At 40.0% G+C, this 23,230-nt stretch overlaps 1 protein-coding gene across 1 annotated transcript in view; it reads left to right on the forward strand.

Moving 5' to 3' along the window:
- The first annotated feature begins 1,402 nt into the window (after window positions 1–1,402).
- The window catches only part of CEP120 (centrosomal protein 120), an 84,272-nt gene continuing 62,444 nt past the window's right edge, over window positions 1,403–23,230 (forward strand). Inside the window, exons 1-4 of the mRNA XM_052643098.1 lie at window positions 1,403–1,455; window positions 8,518–8,674; window positions 10,289–10,403; window positions 15,319–15,460. Of these exons, the coding sequence (XP_052499058.1) occupies window positions 1,407–1,455; window positions 8,518–8,674; window positions 10,289–10,403; window positions 15,319–15,460 (463 nt within the window). The 5' untranslated portion in view covers window positions 1,403–1,406. The remainder of the gene's footprint in view (window positions 1,456–8,517; window positions 8,675–10,288; window positions 10,404–15,318; window positions 15,461–23,230) is intronic.

The raw sequence follows: 23,230 nt of genomic DNA on the forward strand, positions 1-23,230 counted from the left end.
CCAAAGTGGATCATTACTTTGGTTTTATTTTGCATAATGCCTTATTTCAGGGAGGCCTCTAAAGGGGCCTGAAAATGTTTTATAAGTAGTCTAGTCCGGTCTCCACATCCTCCTTTTCTTTGGGGCACAAAGCGGAGATGGGGTGGTGGGGTGGAGTGAAGGAGAAGAAATTGTTCTCTCTTCCTCCTCCTCCCACCGATCCCGCCCAAGAACCAGTTTCAAACTTGGTGCTTTCCAAAAGACTTCTGCTGCTGCTGCTGCTAAGTCACTTCAGTCGTGTCCGACAAGACTTCTAATCTTTCCTAAAATAAAGCCTGAAGTGTGTGGGGGAGAAGGCATGGAAAGGGGGAAATGTCATCTAAAATGAAGCTTTTAGATGCTTTTTAATTTCTGGTCTTGATTTCGCTAATTACTTTGTCGTTAGGGGGTAGAAGAACCTATACCTTTAATTTTCCTGCCCACGTGACAATGTTTTTGTTTTAGGGTAGTTTTTACTGTACAGGAAATTCTCAGCTAGCTTACGTCACTGCCAGCAGTTAGAGCAGTTACCGTAATGACGCTACTTTAGTTTACAAAGCATGAAACCTGAGCTGCTGCCAGGACAATTTTAGTTGATTTTAGAGTTCAGACTTAAATCATTATTTTTCCAGGATTTAACTTTTAAGTAGTATTGACATTGGTGGCCTAAACAGAGCTAGCTTTTTTGGTTTTCAAAATCTATATTGATGTATTTCCCAGGTTTTGTTTACGACGAAAAGCAGAGACTACATTACATTCACTTTCCGTACTGGGGAAGTTTGGGAAGGGTTTACTGCAGTAGAGCGCCTGCGCAGTTGATCTCCACCAAGTCGCCCGCTTTCCCCGGCCCTGCTAGCAGGGGGCGCTGTGAGGTAACGGCTAGTCTTTTTTTCAGGGCTCTGGAACGTAGCGTAAAAGGGTAGGAGGTGAGGCGGGCTGAGGGACGTTCTATCCTCGACTGCCCTGATCTCTATCACCCTTTGTCCTCCAGCATTCCCGGGGCTCTGGGCCTGCGGGCCTGGTTGCTAGGCGGAAGCGGGGAACTGCGGCGGCTGTGGCGGTAGCAGCCCGGGTGTGTGAAAAGCTTTTACGCCGGCGGCAAAAGGTCCTCTGGCGGCGGGCTCGTGTCTCCCTGCAGACAGGCCGCGCCGGGAGGCCGATGGCTTTTGCCCTGAGTCGGGACCGGGTTGCGGGTGGACCGGCAGCCTCGGGCCGGGGAGCCGGGAGCGCTGCAGGCTGACCGCCGAGCGGGATTCGGGTGTCCGGGGCTGTGGGCGGGCGGCGGGAGCCTCACCGGGAATTTGGGCAGGGGTAGCGGGCTGCCCGCCGCTCACCCGGGCCCCTCTTCCTCCCAGCAGACCCCCGCCTACCGGCCGCCGACCGCGACCATGGTCTCCAAGTCCGACCAACTGCTCATCGTCGTCTCCATCCTGGAAGGTGAGCGACCGGGGACTTGGCGTTTGCAGCTGCTGCTTCCTAAATGTTAACGGAGTAGTGTGGGACCGAGGCTTTGTTAACCTGAAGAACCCTGTCATCGTCGCTGGTGCGGTCTCCAGAGACTTGTTTGAAGTTGTATGCCGTAGGGTCTGTTGGGCAGTTGATTTAAAAGTCCCCCAAGGGAGTGGGAGTATGAGAGCTGTTAAGGGTAGGTGATACTTAGCGTGACTAGCGGTAGACCCAGAGAATGTTGGAGAAAGTTTCTATCCGAAGCAGCATATCGATGCTGCTTATCATATGAGCTGAAAGAGTACCTGGAAAGCACGTTCTGTTCAGCGACCTCCTGGTATCAGTGTTGAGAACTTTGCTTTGACTCAAATACACATTTCTTGCATTTTTCAGAAGTGTTTATGTGTTCTTGCATTTTCAGATGTCTTTGTGCGGGGCGTCTCTACTGGGTGCTTAGAGGACTAGAGTTGTCAAGGGGGTCTATTGCACATGCCCGGAAGTTGGGTTTGTTTGTCCCTGAGTGTCAGGCACTGTGCTGGGAATAAAAACACAACAGACCTGGTTCCAAAAGCTACCGGTGTAGCCTGGAGAACAATAAAGCGTATCAAGGTGTGGAAGAAGGAATGACCGCCTCTGTCTGGGGACGTTGGGAACGTTTTCCCAAAGGAGATGACTTTTTTTTTTCTTTTTTTGGTCCTAAAGAATGATTAAAAGTTTGTCGGGGAGAAAAAAGGAAGGAAGGGCATTCCAGGCAAAGAGAAGAGCCAGTGGTGTTTAAGGGATGGTAAAGTCAGACATGTTCTTTGCTTGAATTCAGTGTGGTTGGAGAACAGGAAAGTGGAGGATATAGGAGTTGATGGGTATATTGAAGTTAGGTTTTGAATAATATGACAAGAAGGAGTCGTCTTGAATGGTGAGAGGAATGGTTGGGGACCCCTGGCCTTCAGGGGAGATATCTCATGGAGGCCTGGCACTCTTTGGGAGCTGAGAGGAAAGAAAACATTTGGAGAAGATGGGCCGGAATCCGTAGTGTCGGGGAAGATTTAACTGTTAGGTTACTGACTGTTTAAAGACATAGGACTAAAATCCCCTTGTAATTTGGTGAACAAAAAGCTTTTGGACTGTGGCCCATGCTGTGAGGTAACAGAAATGTAAGGTACTCTCTTTCCCTTCAAGGTTGTAGGGTTCTGTCTCCTTAGGGAGGTCACATTAATGTGTGGGACATAATATGTTGGGATGTAATGTAAATAAAGTAAAAATAAATGATACAGTCTGTAAACACAGGTTTGGGAGGTGGATGAGGTTGATGGCTGAAGTGCCTTGGTTGGTAGGTAATCGAGGATAGAAGAGTCATTCCAGGCGATTAGACAACTCAGACCACTGTGGGGATTGAGTATGGTGGTTTCCAGAGAACCTGGAATTGGGAAGGTCAGTTAGGCGTTGCTATAAACATACGCAGACCGCCAAGCTGTTCCTCCTTTTGTGTTTGTATTTCCATTCATTGTAACCACGCTGTTGCTTCAAGCCAAGACCCTGGGAGGCATTGTCTTCTTGGGTTCCCTCTCCATCCCCAGCATCCAAATGGTCACCAAGTGTTGATTTTATTTTAAAAATAATAGTAGGTGCTTTATATAACTTTTTCAAAAATGTAAACTTTTAAATGGACAAGTTTCCATTGTGGGTGCCTTGCTGTGGGGCTGTCATTATCCCCCGAATCTTCTGTAGTGATCTTCTTAGTAATCTGTTTCATAAATGTTTTCAGGAAACACTGTCCACCTTACTGTCAGGGGTAACTTCTGAAATGCCTCTCTAATTTTCTTAAAGTCTTTTGATGTGCTGAGGGGTAAGGTCCTGCTTAGAGTGGCATACATGGCCCTTTAGGGTAGACTTGTGACCTCCCTTTTCAGCCTTCTCTCTCCTGCTGTGTGTATTCACATGTTCCCGGTCCTTCAGCTATTTGAACTGCTTGTAATTTCTTGGCCATGCTTCTAGAAGTGCTTTTTATTCAAAAGAAGATCACTGGGCCTCTACCATGAGCAAACCTTGGCTTAAGTACTAGATTCCATGGATGAGAATGGCAAGGGTTTCTGTTTTCAAGGTCTTCTTTGTCTTTGGGACGAGGCAGGCACCTGTTGTTCCCTTACTTATCCTCTGTTTTCAAGCTAATTGGAAGTTGTAGTTAGGATAGTCTGAAATTATAGGGAAATTCATGAAATTCATTTGTGAAACAGTGATCGATTAGAGCAGCCCACAGTGATGTCCTGTGAGAGGCCCCTGAGTTCTAACTGGGAGAGCCATGCCCAGTGTGGCAAGACTCTTCATAGGGAGTTTCAGATGAGCACTTTAGGCTGACACTGACAGGTTTGCAATCAAGGTCTTTATGACCAGCTTAATTCCTTTTAAGCAGCTTGAACCAGAGTAAGTAGCAGGAGGGATGTGCTTATTTAACAGTGGTTAAACTCCCCTCATGGAAACTCCCTCAACAGACCTGCAGACATATTGGCTTTAAGATGCTTAGTGCTTATTTCTTTTTTAGTGTTTTTTTTTTTTTTTCCACTGTGTTAAGTCTGTTTCCACTAGACCCTCAACTCTTCAAGAACACATACTCTGTTTTCTTCCTTTTGCATCCCATTTTCTGGTATTAACCTAACTCTGAATATGTCTTCAGCAACCTGAAGGAATGAAGTCAGGCAGTACAAATGAACAGTAATGCATAGAGAGAATATTTTAATATTTCTTGATAGTGTATAGCGTTGTCATTGAAAATAACATGAATGAATGAATGTGTTTATTTTCCTCTGGCTAATTTGTAAAGTATCCTTTACTGTGTTAGTTCAGTTCAGTTGCTCAGTCGTGTCTGACTCTTTGAGACCCCATGGACTGCAGCACGCCGGCTCTCCCTGACCATTGCCAACTCCCACAGTTGACTCAAACTTATGTCCATTGAGTCATGGACGGATGCCATCCAACCTATCTCATCCTCTGTCGTCCCCTTCTCCTTCCCCCTTCAATCTTTCCTAGCATCAGGGTCTTTTCAAATGAGTCCGTTCTTCACATCACATGGCCAAAATATTGGAGTTTTAGCTTCAACATCAGTCCTTCCAATGAATATTCAGGACTGATTTCCTGTAGGATGGACTGGTTGGATCTCCTTGCAGCCCAAGAGACTCTCAAAGAGTCTTCTCCAACACCACAGTTCAAAAGCATCAATTCTTCGGCGCTTAGCTTTCTTTATAGTCCAACTCTCATATCCATACATGACTACTAGAAAAACCACAGCTTTGACTAGACGGAACTTTGTTGGCAAGATAATGTCTCTGCTTTTGAATATGCTGTCTAGGTTGGTCATAACTTTCCTTCCAAGGAGTAAGCGTCTTTTAATTTCATGGCTGCAATCACCATCTGCAGTGATTTTGGAGCCCCCCAAAATAAAACCTGTCATTGTTTCCACTGTTTCCCCATCTGTTTGCCATCAAGTGATGGGACCGGATGCCATGATCTTCGTTTTCTGAATGTTGAGTTTTAAGCCAACTTTTTCACTTTCCTCTTTCACTTTCATCAAGAGGCTTTTTAGCTCCTCTTCACTTTCTGCCATAAGGGTGGTGTCATCTGCATATCTGAGGTTATTGATATTTCTCCTGGCAATCTTGATTCCACCTTGTACTTCATCCAGCCCAGCATTTTTCTTGATGTACTCTGCTTATAAGTTAAATAAGCATTGTGACAATATACAGCCTTGAGGTACTCCTTTTCGTATTTGGAACCAGTCGATTGTTCCATGTCTCGTTCTAACTATTGCTTCGTGACCTGCATACAGATTTCTCAGGAGGCAGGTTAGGTGGTCTGGTATTCCCATCTTTTTCAGAATTTTCTACTTTTTTTTTGTGGTCCACACAATCAAAGGCTTTGGCATAGTCAATAAAGCCAAAGTAGATGTGTTTCTGAAACTCTCTTGCTTTTTCGATGATCCATCGGATGTTGGCAATTTGATCTCTGGTTCTTCTGCCTTTTCTAAAACCAGCTTGAACATCTAGAAGTTCATGGTTCACATACTGTTGAAGCCTGGCTTGAGAATTTTGAGTATTACTTTACTAGCATGTGAGATGAGTGCAATTGTGCGGTAGTTTGAGCATTCTTTAGGATTGCCTTTCTTTGGGATTGGAATGAAAGGTGACCTTTTCCAGTCCTGTAGCCACTGCTGAGTTTTTCAAATTTGCTGGCATATTGAGTGCAGTACTTTTACAACTTCATCTTTTAGGATTTGAAATAGCTGAACTGGAATGCCATCACCTCCACTAGCTTTGTTGGTAGTGATGCTTCCCAAGGCCCACTTGACTTCGCATTCCAGGACGTCTGGCTCTAGGTGAGTGACCACACCATCGTGATTATCTGGGTCTTGAAGATCTTTTTTGTACAGTTCTGTGTATTCTTGCCACCTCTTCTTAATATTTTCTGCTTCTGTTAGGTCCATACCATCTGTGATTTTCTTGAAGAGATCTCTAGACTTTCCCATTCTATTGTTTTCCTCTATTTCTTTGCACTGATCGCTGAGGAAAGCTTGCTTGTTTCTCCTTGCTATTCTTTGGAACTCTGCATTCATATGGGTATATCTTTCCTTTTCTCCTTTACCTCTTGCTTCTCTTCTGTTCACAGCTGTTTGTAAGGCTTCCTCAGACAACATTTTGCCTTTTTGCATTTCTTTTCCTTGGGGATGGTCTTGATCCCTGACTCTTGTATAATGTCATGAACCTCCATCCATCATTCTTCAGGCACTCTATCAGATCTAAAACCTTGAATCTATTTCTCCCTTTCACTGTATAATCATAAGGGATTTGATTTAGGTCATACCTGAATGGTCTAGTGGTTTTCCCTACTTTCTTCAATTTCAGTCTGAATTTGGCAATAAGGAGTTCATGGTCTGGGCCACAGTCTTGTTCTTGCTGACTGTATGGAACTTCTCCATTTTTGGCTGCAGAAAATATAATCAATCTGATTTTGGTGTTGACCATCTGGTGATGTCCACGTATAGAGTCTTCTCTTGTGTTGTTGGAAGAGGGTGTTTGCTATGACCAGCGTGTTCTCTTGGCAAAACTCGGTTATCCTTTGCCCAGCTTCATTCTATACTCCAAGGCCAAATGTGCCTGTTACTCCAGATATTTCTTGACTTCCTACTTTTGCATTCCAGTCCCCTATAATGAAAAAGACATGTTTTTTTGGTGTTAATTCTAGAAGGTCTTGTAGGTCTTCATAGAACTGTTCAACTTCAGCTTCTTTAGCATTACTGGTCGGGGCATAGACTTGGATTACTGTGATATTGAATGGTTTGCTTTGGAAATGAACAGAGATCATTCTGTCATTTTCGAGATTGCATCCAGGTACTGCATTTTGGACTCTTGTTGACAGTAATGGTTACTCCATTTCTTCTAAAGGATTCTTGCCCACAATAGTAGGTGTAATTGTCATCTGAGTTAAATTCACCCATTCCAGTCCATTTTAATTCTCTGATTCCTAAAATGTGGATGTTCACTCTTGCCATCTCCTGTTTGACCACCTCCAATTTGCCTTGATTCATGGACCTAACATTCCCGGTTCCTATGCAATATTGCTCTTTACAGCATCAGACTTTACTTCCATCACCAGTTGCATCCACAGCTGGGTGTTGTTTTTGCTTTGGCTCTATCTCTTCATTCTTTCTGGAGTTATTTCTCCATTGATCTCCTGTAGCATATTGGGCACCTGCTGAGCTGGGTAGTTCATCTTTCAGCGTCCTATCTTTTTGCCTTTTCATACTGTTCATGGGGTTCTCAAGGCAAGAATACTGAAGTGGTTTGCCATTCCCTTCTCTGGTGGACCATGCTTTGTCAGAACTCTCCACCATGACCTGTTTGTCTTGGGTGGCCCTACACAGCATGGTGCTCACGGTTTCATTGAGTTAGACAAGGCTGTGGTCCATGTGATCACATTGATCCTGTTACTGTCTTAAAAGGAAAATTAAGATTCAGGTAAATTTGTTTTTGCTAATTTGATTATTTCTTAACTCTCTAGATAACCTCTTCTGTAATAAATACTGGTATTTGTTGTTGTTCAATTGCTCTGTCTTGTCTGACTGTTTGTGACCCCATGAATTGCAGCATGACAAGCTTCCGTGTCCTTCACTATCTCCCAGAATTTGTTGAGACTTATTACCATTGAGTCAGTGATGCCATCCAACCATCTTGTCCTCTGTTGCCCCCTACTTTTCCTGCCCTCAGTCTTTCCCAGCATCAGAGAGTCACCTCTTCATTTCAGATGGTGAAGGTATTGGAGCTTCAGCTTCAGCATCAATCCTTGTAATGAATATTTAGGATTGATTTCCTCTAGGATTGACTGCTTTGATCTCATTGCTGTCCAAGGGACTCTCAAGAGTCTTCTCCAGCACCACAGTTTGAAAGCATCAGTTCTTCAGTGCCCAGATTTCTTTATGGTCTAACTCTCACATCCATACTTGACTACTGGAAAAACCATATCTTTGACTATATGAACCTTTGTTGGCAAAGTGACGTTTCTGCTTTTTAATATGCTGTCTAGGTTTGTCATCGGTTTATTCCAGGGAACAAGCATCTTTTAATTTTGTGGCTGCAGTCCCTGTCCACAGTGATTTTAGTAATATCTAAAATTGGTATAATTACATTTTTAACACTTTAATTCTGAATGTTCTTGAGATCATTGCTGCTCAAAGTGTGAACCAAGAACAACACTGTTGACGTCTCCTGGGATTTTATTAGAAATGCAGAATCCTGGGCCCATCCCAGACCAGTTGAACCAGAATCTACATTTTAACAGGACTGTGTGTGATTGCACAGTAGTGTTAGAGAAGCACTAATTTATTAATTTGACTAATGTTTTTATGAATCATGAATTTGAGTATATATGTGAATATGTGCTAGTGAGTTAGTTTATGGAATACATGATAAATTAACCATGTTAACATGTCAGTTTTTAAAACTTATGTGCCAAGGGACCATATTTGATTTTTGTACACTTCCAGTTAACCTGTACAGTCTTTTTTTCTAGGTCGCCATTTCCCCAAACGTCCAAAACATATGCTTATAGTAGAAGCAAAGTTTGATGGAGAGCAGTTAGCTACTGATCCTGTGGACCATACAGACCAGCCGGAATTTGCTACTGAGTTAGCCTGGGAAATTGACAGGAAAGCACTTCATCAGCACAGGTGACTGTTATCTTCAGTGTGTTCAGCTCTTGTTTCAATTTGTGATGTGTGTGTGTGCACGCACATGTGCACATGCTCACAGGTACTGTGCTGTGCTTTGTTGGCCAGTCGTGTCCAACTCTTTGTGATGCTATGGACTGTAGCCCACCAGGCTCCTCTGCCATGGGGATTCTCCAGGCAAGAATACTGGAGTGGGTTGCCATGTCCTCTAGGGGATCTTCCCAACTCAGGGATCAAACTGGGGTTTCCTGCATTGCAGGTGAATTCTTTACCATCTGAGCCACCAGGGAAGCCTAAGAATACTGGAGTGGGTAGCCTATCCCTTCTCCAAGGGAACGTCCTGACCCAGGAATTGAACTGGGGTCTCCTGCATTGCAGGTGGGTTCTTTACCAGCGGAGCTACTGTGTGTGTGTGTGTGTGTGTGTGTGTGTGTGTATACACACACACTCATATATCTAGGTAGGCTTCCCTGGTAGCTCAGGTGGTAAAGAATCTGCCTGCAGTGCAGGAAACCTGGGTTTGATTGGGAAGATCCCCTGGATTAATCCATGAATTTCTCTGAAATGGTATTAAATTCCTAGAGGATACTAGAATTTTGCATTTTCATCTTAGTGACTTCTGGAATATCTGCTCAGACAGTGTCTTCATATTGAGATATTAGTGCCTGCATTGGTGTTTGTGTATATGATTGTGTTAGTATAAAGTGGCACCACTCTGTATTTAGTAGACTGAGAAAATAACACAGATAAATATAAATGATGATTTTTGTGCCCAGTGCAGGGTTCATAGTCATTCCATTAGATAATGGCAGTGATGGCAAAATCCATCCAGCTTATTGTATGTGTAGGGGTTCCAGACTCAAGCCATGTTGCACAAGTCAAGCTCATGCTTACATGATCTTATCATATATTACACTGAATTGTTTTTAACTTAATTTTAATAATTTACAATGTTGTAACATTTAATTCTTAAGTTTATTTCATTTTTTTTTTTTTAGCAACAGAAAGAGTTATAAGCATATAAAGAGGGATTTCCCTGGCATTAACAGTAGTTAAGACTGTCTTCCAGTGCAGGGGTGCAGGTTCCATCCCTAGTCTGGGAGCTAAGATCCATGCCTCAGGGCCATAAACCTAAAACATTAAACAGAAGCAATATTGTAACAGATTCAATAAAGATTTCTTTCATCTACATAAAAAAAAAATCTATTAAAAAAAGCATATATATGTGTATTCGAAGCTTTATGTGTGTAAGTCTAAGAAAAACAATTTAAAATCAGTCTTGAGGATTAATGGTAATTTTTGACTTTGAAAGCATTCTGTGTGTCACATAAGCTTGAGAAACATTGACCTAGATGTTAGCCTCTTGGATGAGAGAGACTTAAAGTGTTTTTTTTTTTTTGACATGTTTTGTGTATTAGTTGGTATACAGATAAGTAGACATGATTAGTAGTTCATGCCTGTTGAAGAGTTTTTTAGAAAGTACAGAATAGATATAGGTTATCCAACGAAATAATAGTTGTCTTGAATAGTAGTAAGTAGCTTTTTCAAAGCTAATAGGAAGTTCAGTATTAAGCAAAAGTGATTTTATGTATCACATGAATTGTTATGTTACAGGCTACAGCGTACTCCTATCAAACTGCAGTGTTTTGCCTTGGATCCTTTAACTTCAGCCAGAGAAACCATTGGTTATGTTGTTCTAGACTTAAGAACTGCTCAAGAAACAAAGCAGGTACTGACCTTTTGATGTTTTGTTACTGATTCTGTCAGTTATTTTCAGTAGATAAGAGACTGATGGAAAGGACATGGACTGTTAGACCTAATAGGTCGTGTGTTCGTACCATGGTATATGGTATGGTAGCTCTTAGTTCTTAAGGTGAATTTGGTTTAGAAGATCCTGACCTTTTGATCCTTCCTTTGACCTAGACCTATCTCTCAAAGAAACTTCTGAGTTCAAATCTGTGTTCAAGTTGCTGTGACCTTTACGTTTAACATGTTCAGCTCCTGCGCTTCACCTTCAAAGTGCTCCTCTTTTAGAGTTCCTTGCTTCAGTGATGGTCACTGCTCTCCTTCCAGACGTCTTCCTTGATACTTCCCTTTCCTGGCCTCCAGAGCCAACCCTTTGCAGTTGGTTTTCCCTCCTGATCCATCTAATATCCTGCATTTCATGCTGCCATCTCAAGCCACTTACCGAGGCTGTCATGTTGTTGAGCCACTAAGTCATGTCCAACTCTTTGTGACCGCATGGACTGCAGCACACCAGGCTTCCCTGTCCTTCGTTATCTCCCAGAGTTTGCTCAGATTCACGTCCGTTGAGCCGGTGATCTGTCTAACCATTTCGTCAGTGGTGCCATATGGCCGTTTCATCCTCTGCTGCTCTCTTCTCTTTTTGCCTTCAATTGTTCCCAGCATCAGGGTCTTTTCCAGTGAGTCATGTCTTCACATCACACGGCCACAGTATTGGAGCTTCAGTTTCAGCGCAGTCCTTCCAGTGAATATTCAGGGTTGATTTCCTTTAGGATCGACTGGTTTGATCTCCTTGCAGTCCAACGGACTCTCAAGAGTCTTCTCAAGCACCATAATTCAAAGGCATCAATTTTTTGGCACTCAGCCTTCTTTACGGTCCAACTCTCTTCTTCCATACATGACTGTTGGAAAAATCATAGCTTTGGCTATATGGACCTTTATTGTCAAAATGATGTCTCTGCTTTTTCTTACACTGTCAAGGTTTGTCATTCCTTTCCTTCCAAGGAGCTAGCATCTTTTAATTTCATGGCTGCAGTCATCTTCTTCAGTGATTTTGTAGCCCAAGAAAATGAAGTCTGTCACTGCTTCCATTTTTTTCCCCTTCTATTTGCCATGAAGTGATAGGACCAGATACCGTGATTTTTGCTTTTTGAATGTTGAGAGTTAAGCCAACTCTTTCACTCTTCCCTTTCACCCTCATCAAGAGGCTCTTTGGTTCTTCTCTTTCTGCCATTAGAGTGGTATTTTCTGCATGTCTGAGGTTGTTGATGTTTCTCATGGCAGTCTTGATTCCAGCTTGTGATTCATCCAGTCTGGCATTTCACATAATGTACTCTGCATATAAGTTAAATAAACAGGGTGACAATTTACAGCCTTATTGTACTCCTTTCCCAGTTTTGAATCAGTCAGTTGTTCCCTGTAAGGTTCTGACTTTTGCTTCTGAACCCGCATACAGGTTTCTCAGGAGATAGGGAAGGTGGTCTGGTATTTCCATCTCTTTAAGAATTTTCCACAGTTTGTTATGATCCATGCAGTCAAAGACTTTAGCCTGGTTAATGAAGCAGAGGTAGATTTTTTTCTTGAATTCCCTTGCTTTGTCTATGTTCCAACAAATGTTGGCAATTTAATCTCTGGTTCCTCTGCCTTTTCTAAACCCACCTTGTACGTCTGGAAGTTCTTGGTTCACATACTGCAGAAGCCTTGCTTGAAGGATTTTGAGCGTAACTTTACTAGCATGCTAAATGAATGCAATTATACCCTAATTTGTACATTCTTTGGCACTGCCTTTCCTTGGGATTGTAATGAAAACTGACCTTTCCCAGTGCTGTGGCCATTGCTGAGTTTTCCAAATTTACTGACATATTGAGTGCAGCACTTTAATAACATCGTCTTTTAGGATTTGAAATAGCTCAGCTGGAATTCCATCACCTCCACTAGCCTTGTTTGTAGTGTTGCTTCCTAAGGCCCCCTTAACTTCAGACTCCAGCATGTCAGGCTCTAGGTGAATGACCACACCATCGTGGTTATCTGGGTCATTAAGAATTTTTTGTATAGTTCTTCTGTGTATTCTTGTCACTTCTTTTAAATCTCTTCTGCCTCTGTTTGGTCCTTACTGTTTTGTCTTATCGTGCCCATCCTTGCATGAAATATTCCCTTGGTATCTCTGATTTTCTTGAAGAGATCCCTAGTCTTTCCCATTCTGTTGTTTTCCTCTACTTTGCATGGTTCATTTAAGAAGCCCTTCCTATCTCTCCTTGCTATTCTCTGGGAACTCTGCATTCAGTTGGGTATATCTTTCCCATTCTTGCTTTTTGCTTCTCTTCTTTCCTCAGCTATGTGTAAAGCCTCCTCAGACAACTACTTTGCCTTTTAAATTTCTTTTTCTTTGGGATAATTTTGGTCACTAACTCCTGTACAATGTTACGAACCTCTGTCCATAGTTCTTCAGGCACTCTGTCAGATCAAATCCATTGAATCTCTTCATCGCCTCCACTGTATAATCGTAAGGGATTTGAATTAGGTCATACCTGAATGGCCTAGTGGTTTTCGCTACTTCTTTCAGTTTAAACCTGAATTTTGCCGGCTTTCATAGCAGCCCTCTAATTGGTGTCCCGGCTTCCTGCTCCTTGCATGCCTTTTGTATTAGTTAGGAGTAAGGGAACTTCTTGAAACACATTTGTTATGTAAATAGTATCCCCTTGGCAAGATGGTAAAACAGCTCAGGGTCTTGCTTATGCTTTTGTTATTGAAAATGCTTCTTAGGTCTTTTAAAGTATCTTACAACTTTTTTTGTACGTTACTGACTTTAGAAGTTCTTAGTTTCAGTTTTTCTTAATGACATTTTTTGGTCCTACTTTCTTCAGAAAATAAAGTAAAAAAATATTCTCTCTCATTTTAATGTCCTTGATGGATTTGGATCTTAAATGAGGATTCTGTGAAGAAAAATTTATCTGTTACTGACATTTCTGTTCCTGGTAGAAAGATAAAGGCATACCTCATTTTTATGGCACTTCAGTTTATTATGCTTCACAGATATGCTTTTTTTAAAAAAAAAAACCAATTGTGACAACTGGTTGTCAAGGAGATCTGTTGGAGCCGTTTTCCAGCAGCATTTGCTCACATTTTGGTAACTGGAATATTTAAACATTTTCACCATTACAGTGATCTATGATCAGTGCTCTTTGATGTTACTATTGTAAGAAGATTATGACTCACTGAAGGCTTAGCTGATGGTTAGCATTTTTTAGCAATAAAGTATTTTTTAAATAAGGTATGCACTTTTTCTTTAGGCATAATGCTGCTGCACTCTTAAACTACAGTATAGTGTCAACAGAACTTCCGTACGCACTGGGAGGCCCAAAAACTTGTACGGCTCCATTTATTGCAATAGTCAATTTATCGTGGTCGTCTGGGACCCACTTGGAGATACTATATCTCCAAGAGTATGTGTGTAATTGCAAATAAGCCAGGCAGTCTGGCCCAAATTTGGAACTATTCAAAAGAAACTGAAATGCTTTATAAAAAGGACTTGTTTCTCCTCCATCCTTGGGTCACCTCTCTTCCCCCCAAGTCCTGAGAAAGGTTTTCCTTCTAGGCTTAGACCCGGAATACTTGTGTAGTTTCTTTGGTTAAAGAGAAGGTAGCTCCTCTGAAGAGAAGGATGTCCGAGCCAGACTCTCGTCTCTAAATGCTCTTGGCGTGGCCTTTACCTGCTTAGTCCTTTAGGGCAGTTAGTCTTCATGTTGGTGAGCAGAGTTAAAGAGGAAGGTTTCAAAGTATGTTAGTTTTGGGAAAACTAAATATTGTCTTGCTTAATGTTTTTTGTTTGCCAGCAGAAATATTTGAAGTTGGATAGTAGAATATTTTAATTTCAGGGTAAATTGATTCTCCGTAAATAAACACAAACAGAAGAAACCAGATTTGTTTTTTGAGGTAATACCAGAAAAATAAAATATATCATAAATTCTGCGAGCAAATAAAAGTCTTTTTTTTAGGCTAATGCTTAAAGTTAGAAAATATCTGTTATGAATACAGCAACAAACTATGAGCTTTTGCCTTAAAAAAAAACTTGGTTATGGATTTTAAAAATACATATGGTTTATTTCATCCTATTTTACTTATAAACATAGTTTGAATATAAAGCTGCAGTTTCTGGTTCTGATCACCAGTTCCTTTACCTTTCTATTACAGTGTTCAGAGTAAGAATGCTGTTTATAGGGACTGAAATGGTGCCCCTGCACTAATGGTACATGTGATCTTGGGCCATGAGAGTTTGCAGGCTGATTGGGGTATTAGAATTCCTGAGGTTACTCTTGGGTTTGAGAGGAGGGGGTGGCTATTCAGGTATTTTAGGATTCCTCATTCTGTGAGAAAGCTTTTATATTTTGATTTCAGTCAAATACATGGCTCATAACCCAGAACTCTACCACTAGACCTTACTTTAGTATTTTGTTTGTGCTTTCATTAACACTAAGCTTTTCTTTTCCTGATTTGAAATAAACAGAACAAAGCAGAAATGTGGCAGGCAGAAAAGGTATAACAGAAAAAGTGAAAAATTAGCGGTTAGAAATTAGAAAACTGATAGTCTTTGTTGTTATAAGGGATGAAGTAAGACAGATGATATGAGTGAAGATAGAAATACACATACCTGTTGAAGCATAGGAATAAAAACAAGCAAGGCAATCTAAACTTTTGCTTGTTTTTTTTTTTCAACAGGAAACTGTTAGTTTCCTAAGCAAGATTCATTTATTTTGAAGAAAACGTGGGGGAAAAATACTTTAAAAGAGAAGGAAGTTCTGAGAAACTACAGGAAATATATTTGTAACCTTATAGAACATTTCCTACTACTGTTTATTTCCTATTAACTATTAAGGAGTTTTACTTTTTTTGTTACTCTCTAGGCACCAAAATGGTACCAATTGCTGAGTAATAAATACGCCAAGTTCAAGTCTGAGATACAGATAAGCATTGCTTTGGAAACAGACACAAAGGCACCAGCGGACAGTTTTAAAGCAAAGGGAGCCCCTCCTCGTGATGGAAAAGGTTTGTGCATCATCTCTAAGGTTATTCTCTGAGAAGTATACCTGTGGACTAGAATTTCAGGAAGGGAGGGGTGGCCGTATTATAGGGAGATAAATGCAAGGATGTGAGCTGGTTTTACTCCAGAGCATCAGGCAAATGCGGTTACATTGTTGCACATGAACACTTGTTTCTCTTTGCTGTTGTCTTCAAAAATTAGCAATAAGGAAAGACTGTGTTTTCATTGTTTGATATACACCAGAATAAAGCAGAATTTTGTATTGTTTATAAAAGTTGCTTCTTAGGAAAATTTTCTTCCTTGGATGAGTGCAGGGAAACCAAAAATGTCTTTATTAGTCTCTATTAACTCAGCTGTAGTTTAAGAAAACCTTCATTTTTTTCTTTATTTTTTATTTAATAAACTTTTGTTTTTTTAGAGCTTTTTTAGGTTCACAGCAAAATCAAGTGGGAAGTACTGAGTGTTCCCAAATACTACCCCCTCCCCCCACAGCCCTCCTCACCACTATCAGCATCTCCCACCAGAGTGGTACAATACAATTGATGAGCCCACACTGACACATCATTATCACTCAGTGCCCATAATTTATATTAGGTTCTGTCCTTGGTATTGTGCATCCTGTAGGTTTTGACAAGTGTGTAATGACACATATCGATGGTTGGAGGATCCTACAGAATCGTTTCACTGCCCTGAAGATCTTCTGTGTTCTGTCTGTTCATCTCTCCTCCCCCTCTCACCTGTGGCCACTGCTGATCTTTTTTACTGTCTCCATAGTTTTGCTTTCTCTAGAATGTTGTATTGTTGGGATCATGTAGCATATGGCTTTTCAGATTGGCTTCTTTCACTCAGTAATATGCATTTAGGTTTCTTCCAGGTCGTTTTGTGGCTTGATAGGTCATTTCTTTTTAGAGCTGAATAATATGCCATTGTTTGGATGTACCAGTATTTATTTATCCACTCAAGCTATTGAAGAATATCTTAGCTGCTTCCCAGTTGGGGCTCTTAGGAATAGAGCTATTACAGACATCCTTGTGCAGGCTTTTACATGGACCTGAGTTTTCAGTTCATTTTGGCCAATACCAGAGATCATGATTATTAGATCATTTGGTAAAAGCATGCCAAGTTTTATTAATATAAGAAACTGCCAAACTGTAAGAGTGTGTGGTAAGAAAGTTTAATTTTGTAAGGAACCAACAAACTTGTCTTCTAAAGTTGGTGTACCATTTTCCGTTTCCACTAGCAGTGAATGAGTTTCTGTTGCTCCACATCCTTGATAGCATGTTATCTGTGTTTTGGATTTTGTTTATTTTAAGAGGTATGAAGTAGTATCTCATTGTTTTATTTGCAATTCTCTAGTGGTAAATGACACAACTGAGCAACTTCACTTTCACTTTTTACTTTCCTGCATTGGAGAAGGAAATGGCAACCCACTCCAGTGTTCTTGCCTGGAGAATCCCAGGGACGAGGGAGCCTGGTGGTCTGCTGTCTATGGGGTCACACAGAGTCAGAGATGACTGAAGTGACTTAGCAGCAGCAGCAGTGGTAAATGATAACATCTTTTCATGTGCTTATTTGCCATCTGTATATCTTCTTAAGTGAGGTGTCTGTTTAGGTTGTTTGCCCATTTTTTTATTTTTCATTTTTGCATTTTAACTATTCTTTGTATATTTTTGATAATAGGCCTTTATCAAATGTCTTCTGCAAATATTTTTTCCATTCTCTGGCTTGTCTTATTTGTTTGACATTGTCTTTAGCAGAGCAGAAGTTTTAAAATTTTAATGAAATCCTGCTCATCAGTTCTTTCACGGATTGTACCTACAGTGTTGTATCTAAAAAATCATTCTATAACTGTGGTCATCCAGGTTTTTCCTAGATTTAATAGGATTTGTACTTCGGTCTTTTAGGGTTTAATAAAAGTTTGTACAATACACTTAGATCTGTGAACCATTTTGAGTTAACTTTGGTGAAGATTTTAAGGTCATACAGACCTTAAAATAAATTTATGTTGACTTTTTTACATGTGGCTGTCCCGTTGTTTTAGCACCGCTTGTTGAAAGACTGTCTGCTTATTAATTGTATTATCTTTGCTACTTTATCAAACCTCAGTTTACAGTGTATGTCAGTCTATTTCTGGGCTCTCTGTTTCATTGATCTTTGTGTGTTTCACTAGTACCACACTGTCTTAATTACTGTAGCTTTGTAGTCAGTGTGTAGGTTGAGTAGTATCAGTCGAGCAACTTTGTTCTTCAATATTGAGGTGCCTATTCTGGGTCCTTTGCTTCTCTGTATAAATTTTAGAATCATTTTGTCTTTATGTCCACAAAATAACTTGTTGGAATTTTGATCGGGATTGCACTGATTCTGTAGATCAAGTTGGAAGGACTTGACAGTATTGAATTCTTCTACTCATAAGCATAGAATTTGGCTTAATTTATTTAGTTCTCTGATTTTATCACAGCTTCATAGTTTATTTTATATAGATCTTCTTCATGTTTTGTTAGACTTATTTCTAAGTATATAAGTGTTTTGGGTGCTGATGTAAATGGTAACTTGTTTTGATGTTACATTGAAAATTTTTATTTGATGTTGGAGTATATAGTTGATTTAAAATTTTGTGTAACTTTCAGGTGTTAGAGCAAAGTGATTCAGTTATACATATGCACATATCTGTTCTTTTGCAAATTATTTTCCCATTTAGGTTATTACAGAATATTGAGTAGAATTCCCTGAGCTATATAGTAGTTCCGTGTTGATCATCTGTTTTAAATATAGTGTGTTATTTAAAATTTGGGATTTTAAATAAATCCACCTTATCCCAAATTCCCAGTTTATCTCTCTCCCTCCCACCTTTCCCCTGGTAAGCATGAGTCTATTTTTCTATGTTTGTGAGTGTTTCTGTTTGTAAATAAGTTCAATTGTATCATTTTTCTCAGTGTCTGCAATAAGGGGTATTGTATAATATTAGTCTTTGTCTGACTTCAGTTAGTATGGTAATCTCTATAAATAGTATTATTTCATTCTTTTTAATGGCTGATTAATATTCCATTGCATGTACGTACTCTATCCATTCCTCTGTCAGTGGACATTGGGTTGCTTCCATGTCTTGGCTATTGTAAATGGTGCTGCAGTGAACATGGGGTGCATGTATCTTTATGGTTTTCTCTGAATCTATGCCCAGGAGTGGCTTCCCAGGTGGCACTAGTGGTAAAGAACCTGCCTGCCTGTTTAAGAGATATAAGAGACAGGGGTTTGATCTATGGGTTGGAAAGGTCCCCTGGAGGAGGGCATGGCAACGCACTTTAGTATTCTTGCCTGGAGGATCCCATGGACGGAGGAGGCTGAGGCTGGCAGGCTGCAGTCCATGGGGTTGCAAAGAGATGGGCATGACTGAAGCGACTTAACATGCACATAGGTACACACATATGCCCAGGAGTGGGATTGCTGGATCATATGGTAGCTCTAAGTTTTTTAAGAAATCTCCATACTGTTCTCCATAGTAGCTGTATTATTTAATATTCCTATGGAAACACTGTAGAAGGGTTCCCTTTTCTCTACATCCTCTCCAGCATTTATTGTTTAGACTTTATTTTTTTATTGAAGGATAATTTCTTTACAGAATTTTGTTGTTTTCTGTCAAACCTCAACATGAATCAGCAATAGGTATACATATATCCCCTCCCTTTTGAACTTCTCTCCCGTCTCCCTCCCCATCCCAGCCCTCTAAGTTGATGCAAAGCCCCTGTTTGAGTTTCCTGAGCCATACAGCAAATTCCCATTGGCTATCTATTTTACATATGGTAATATAAGTTTCCCTGTTACTCTTTCTATACATATCACCCTCTCCTTCCCTCTCCCCACGTCCATAAATCTATTCTCTATGTCTGCTTCTCCATTGCTGTCCTGAAAATAAGTCCTTCAGTACCATTCTTCTAGATTCTGTATATATGTATTCAGTTCAGTCACTCAGTCGTGTCCAACTCTTCGTAACCCAGTAGACTGCAGCACACCAGGCTTCCCTGTCTATCACCAATTCCCAGAGCTTACTCGAACTCATGTCCATCGAGTCGGTGATGCCATCCAACCATCTCATCCTCTGTCATCCCCTTCTCCTCCTGCCTTCAATCTTTCTGAGAATCAAGGTCTTTTCCAGTGAGTCAATTCTTCGCATCAGGTGGCAAAAATATCGGAGTTTCAGCTTCAGCATCCGTCCTTCCAATGAATATTAAGGACTGATGTCCTTTAGGATGGACTGGTTGGATCTCCTTGCAGTCCAAGGGACTCTCAAGAGTCTTCTGCAACACTACAGTTTAAAAACATCAGTTCTTCAGCACTCAGCTTTCTTTATAGTCCAACTCTCACATCCATACATGACTACTGGAAAAACCATAGCTTTGACTAGGTGGACCTTTGTTGGCAAAGTAATGTTTCTGCTTTTTAATATGCTGTCTAGGTTGGTCATAACTTTTCTTCCAAGGAGCAAGCGTCTCTTAATTTCATGGCTGCAGTCCCCATATGTGGTCATTTTAGCCCTCAAAAATAAAGTCTGTCACTGTTTCCACTGTTTCCCCATCTATTTGCCGTGAAGTGATGGGACCAGATGCCATGATCTTAGTTTTCTGAATGTTGAGTTTTAAGCCAACTTTTTCACTTTCCTCTTTCACTTTCATAAAGAGGCTCTTTAGTTCTTCTTCGCTTTCTGCCATCAGGGTGTTGTCATCTGTATATCCGAGGTTATTGACATTTCTCCCGGCAATCTTGATTCCAGCTTGTGCTTCATCCAGCGTGTCTCATAATATACTCTGCATATAAGTTAAATGAGCAGGGTAACAATATATAGCCTTGAGGTACTTACTCCTTTTTCTATTTGGAACCAGTCTGTTGTTCCATGTCCAGTTCTGTTATATATGCACTAGAATATGATATTTATCTTTCTATTTTTGACTCACTTCACTCTGTATAATAGGTTCTAGGATCATCCATCTCATCAGAACTGACTAAAATGCATTCCTTTTTATGGCTGCATAATATTCCATTGTGTATATGTACCACAACTTCTTTATCCATTTATCTGTTGATGGACATCTACGTTTCTTCTATGTTCTTGCTAATGTAAATAGTGCTGCAATGAACAATGGGATACATGTGTCTTTTTCAGTTTTGGTTTCCTCAGGGTATATGCCTAGGAGTGGAATTGGTGGGTCATATGGTGGTTTTATTCCTAGTGTTTTAAGGAATCGCCATACCATCTTCCATAGTGGCTGTATCAATTTACGTTCCCACCAACAGTGCAAGAGTGTTCCCTTTCTCCATACCCTCTCCAGCATTTATTGTTTGTAGACTTGTTGATGATGGCCATTCTGACCAGTGTGGGGTGATATTTCACTGTAGTTTTGATTTGCATTTCTCTAATAATGAGTGATGTTGAGCATCTTCTCATGTGTTTATTAGCCATCTGTATGTCTTCTTTGGAGAAATGTCTGTTAAGGTCTTTTTCCCACTTTTTGACTGGGTTGTTTGTTTTCCTGGCATTGAGTTGTGTGAGCTGCTTGTATATTTTAGAAATGAATTCTTTGTCAGTTGTTTCATTTGCTATTTTTATCCCCTGTTCTGAGGGTTGTCTTTTCGTCTTGCTTATGGTTTCTTTTGCTGTGCGAAAGCTTTGAAGTTTAATCAGGTCCCACTTGTTTACTTTTGTTTCTATTTCTGTTACTCTAGGAGGTGGATCATAGAGGATCTTGCTTTGATTTATGTCCTTGAGTGATCTGCCTCTGTTTTTCTCTAAGAGTTTTATAGTTTCTGGTCTTATATTTAGGTCTTTAATCCATTTTGAGTTTATCTTTGTGTGGTGTTAGGAAGTGTTCTAATTTCGTTCTTTTACATGTAGCTATCCAGTTTTCCCACCACCATTTATTGAAGAGGCTATCTTTGCCCCATTGTATATCTTGTTTGTCAAAAATAAGGTACCCGTTGGTCCATGGGTTTATTTCTTGGCTTTCTATCTTGTTTCATTGGTCTATATTTCTGTTTTTGTGCCAGTACCATACAGTCTCGATGACTGTAGCTGTGTAGTATAATCTGAAGTCAGGAAGGTTGATTCCTTCAGCTCCATTCTTTCTCAAGACTGCTTTGGCCATTTGGAGTCTTTGTGTTTCCATATGAATTGTGAAATTTTTTGTTCTAGTTCTGTGAAAATGCCATCGATAATTTGCTGGGAACAAAACTGTAGATTGAATCTGTAGATTGCATTTGGTAGTATAGTCATTTCCACAATATTGATTCTTCCTACCCAGGAACATGGAATTTATTTATGTTGTCTTTGATTTCTTTTATTAATGTCTTATAATTTTGTGTGTACAGTTTTTTTGTCTCCCTAGGTAAGTTTATTCCTAGGTATTTAACTCTTTTTGTTGCAGTGGTGAATAGGATTAATTCCTTAATTTCTTTCTGATTTTTCATTGTTAGTATATAGAAATGCAAGTGAATTTTGTGTATTGATTTTGTATCCTGCAACTTTGGTAAATTCACTGATTAGCTCTAGTAATTTTCTGATACTATCTTTAGGGTTTTCTATGCATAGTATCATGTCATGTGCAAACAGTGAGAGCTTTACTTCTTTTCTGATCTGGATTCCTTTTATTTCTTTTTCTTCTCTGATTGCTGTAGCTAGGACTTCCAGAATTATGTTGAATAATAGTGGTGAAAGTGGACAGCCTTGTCTTGTTCCTGATGTTAGGGGGAATGCTTTCAGTTTTTCACCACTGATAATAATGTTTGCTGTAGGCTTATCATATATGGCCTTCACTGTGTTGAGCTAGGTTCCTTCTATGCCCATTTTTTGACAAGTTTTCATCATAAATGGGTGCTGAATTTTGTCAAAGGCTTTTTCTGCATCTTTTGAGATGATCATATGGTTTTTAATCTTTCAGTGTGTTAATATGGTGTATCACATGGAATAATTTGCGTATATTGAATCCTTGCATGCCTGGAATAAACCCAACTTGATCATGGTGTATGAGCATTTTGATGTGTTGCTGAATTCTGTTTGCTAAAATTTTCCTGAGGATTTTTGCATCTATGTTCATCAGTGATGTTGGCCTGTAGTTTTCTTTTTTTGTGTTGTCTTTGCCTGGTTTTGGTATCAGGGTGATGGTGGCCTCATAGAATGAGTGTGGAGAAGTGTTCCTTCCTCTGCAATGTTTTGAAAGAGTTTTAGAAGGATAGGCATTAGCTCTTCTCTAAATGTTTGATAGAATTCTCTTGTGAAAATATCTGGTCCTGGGCTTTTGTTTTTTGGGAGATTTTTGACCACAGCGTCAGTTTCAGTGCTTGTAATTGAGTTGCTCATAATTTCTATTTCTTGTTGGTTCAGGCTTGGAAGATTGATCTTTTCTAAGAATCTGTCCATTTCTTCCAGGTTATCCATTTTATTGCCATATAGTTGTTCATAATACTCTTAAAACCCTTTGTATTTCTTCATTGTCTGTTGTAACCTGTCCTTTTTCATTTCTAATTTTGTTGATTTGATTCTTCTCTCTTTTGCTCTTGATGAGTGGCTAAAGGTGTCTCAATTTTATCTTCTCAAACAACCAGCTTTTAGTTTTATTAATCTTTACTATTCTTTCTTTCTTTTTTTTTCATTTATTTCTGCTCGGATCTTTATGATTTCTTTCCTTCTACTAATTTTGGGTTTTTTTTGTTCTTCTTTTTCCAGTTGTTTTAGGTGTAAAGTTAGGTTGTCTATTTGAATGTTATTGTTTCTTGAGGTAGGATTGTAT

Source organism: Budorcas taxicolor, chromosome 7, assembly GCF_023091745.1.
Source record: "Budorcas taxicolor isolate Tak-1 chromosome 7, Takin1.1, whole genome shotgun sequence".
NCBI lineage: Eukaryota > Metazoa > Chordata > Mammalia > Artiodactyla > Bovidae > Budorcas > Budorcas taxicolor.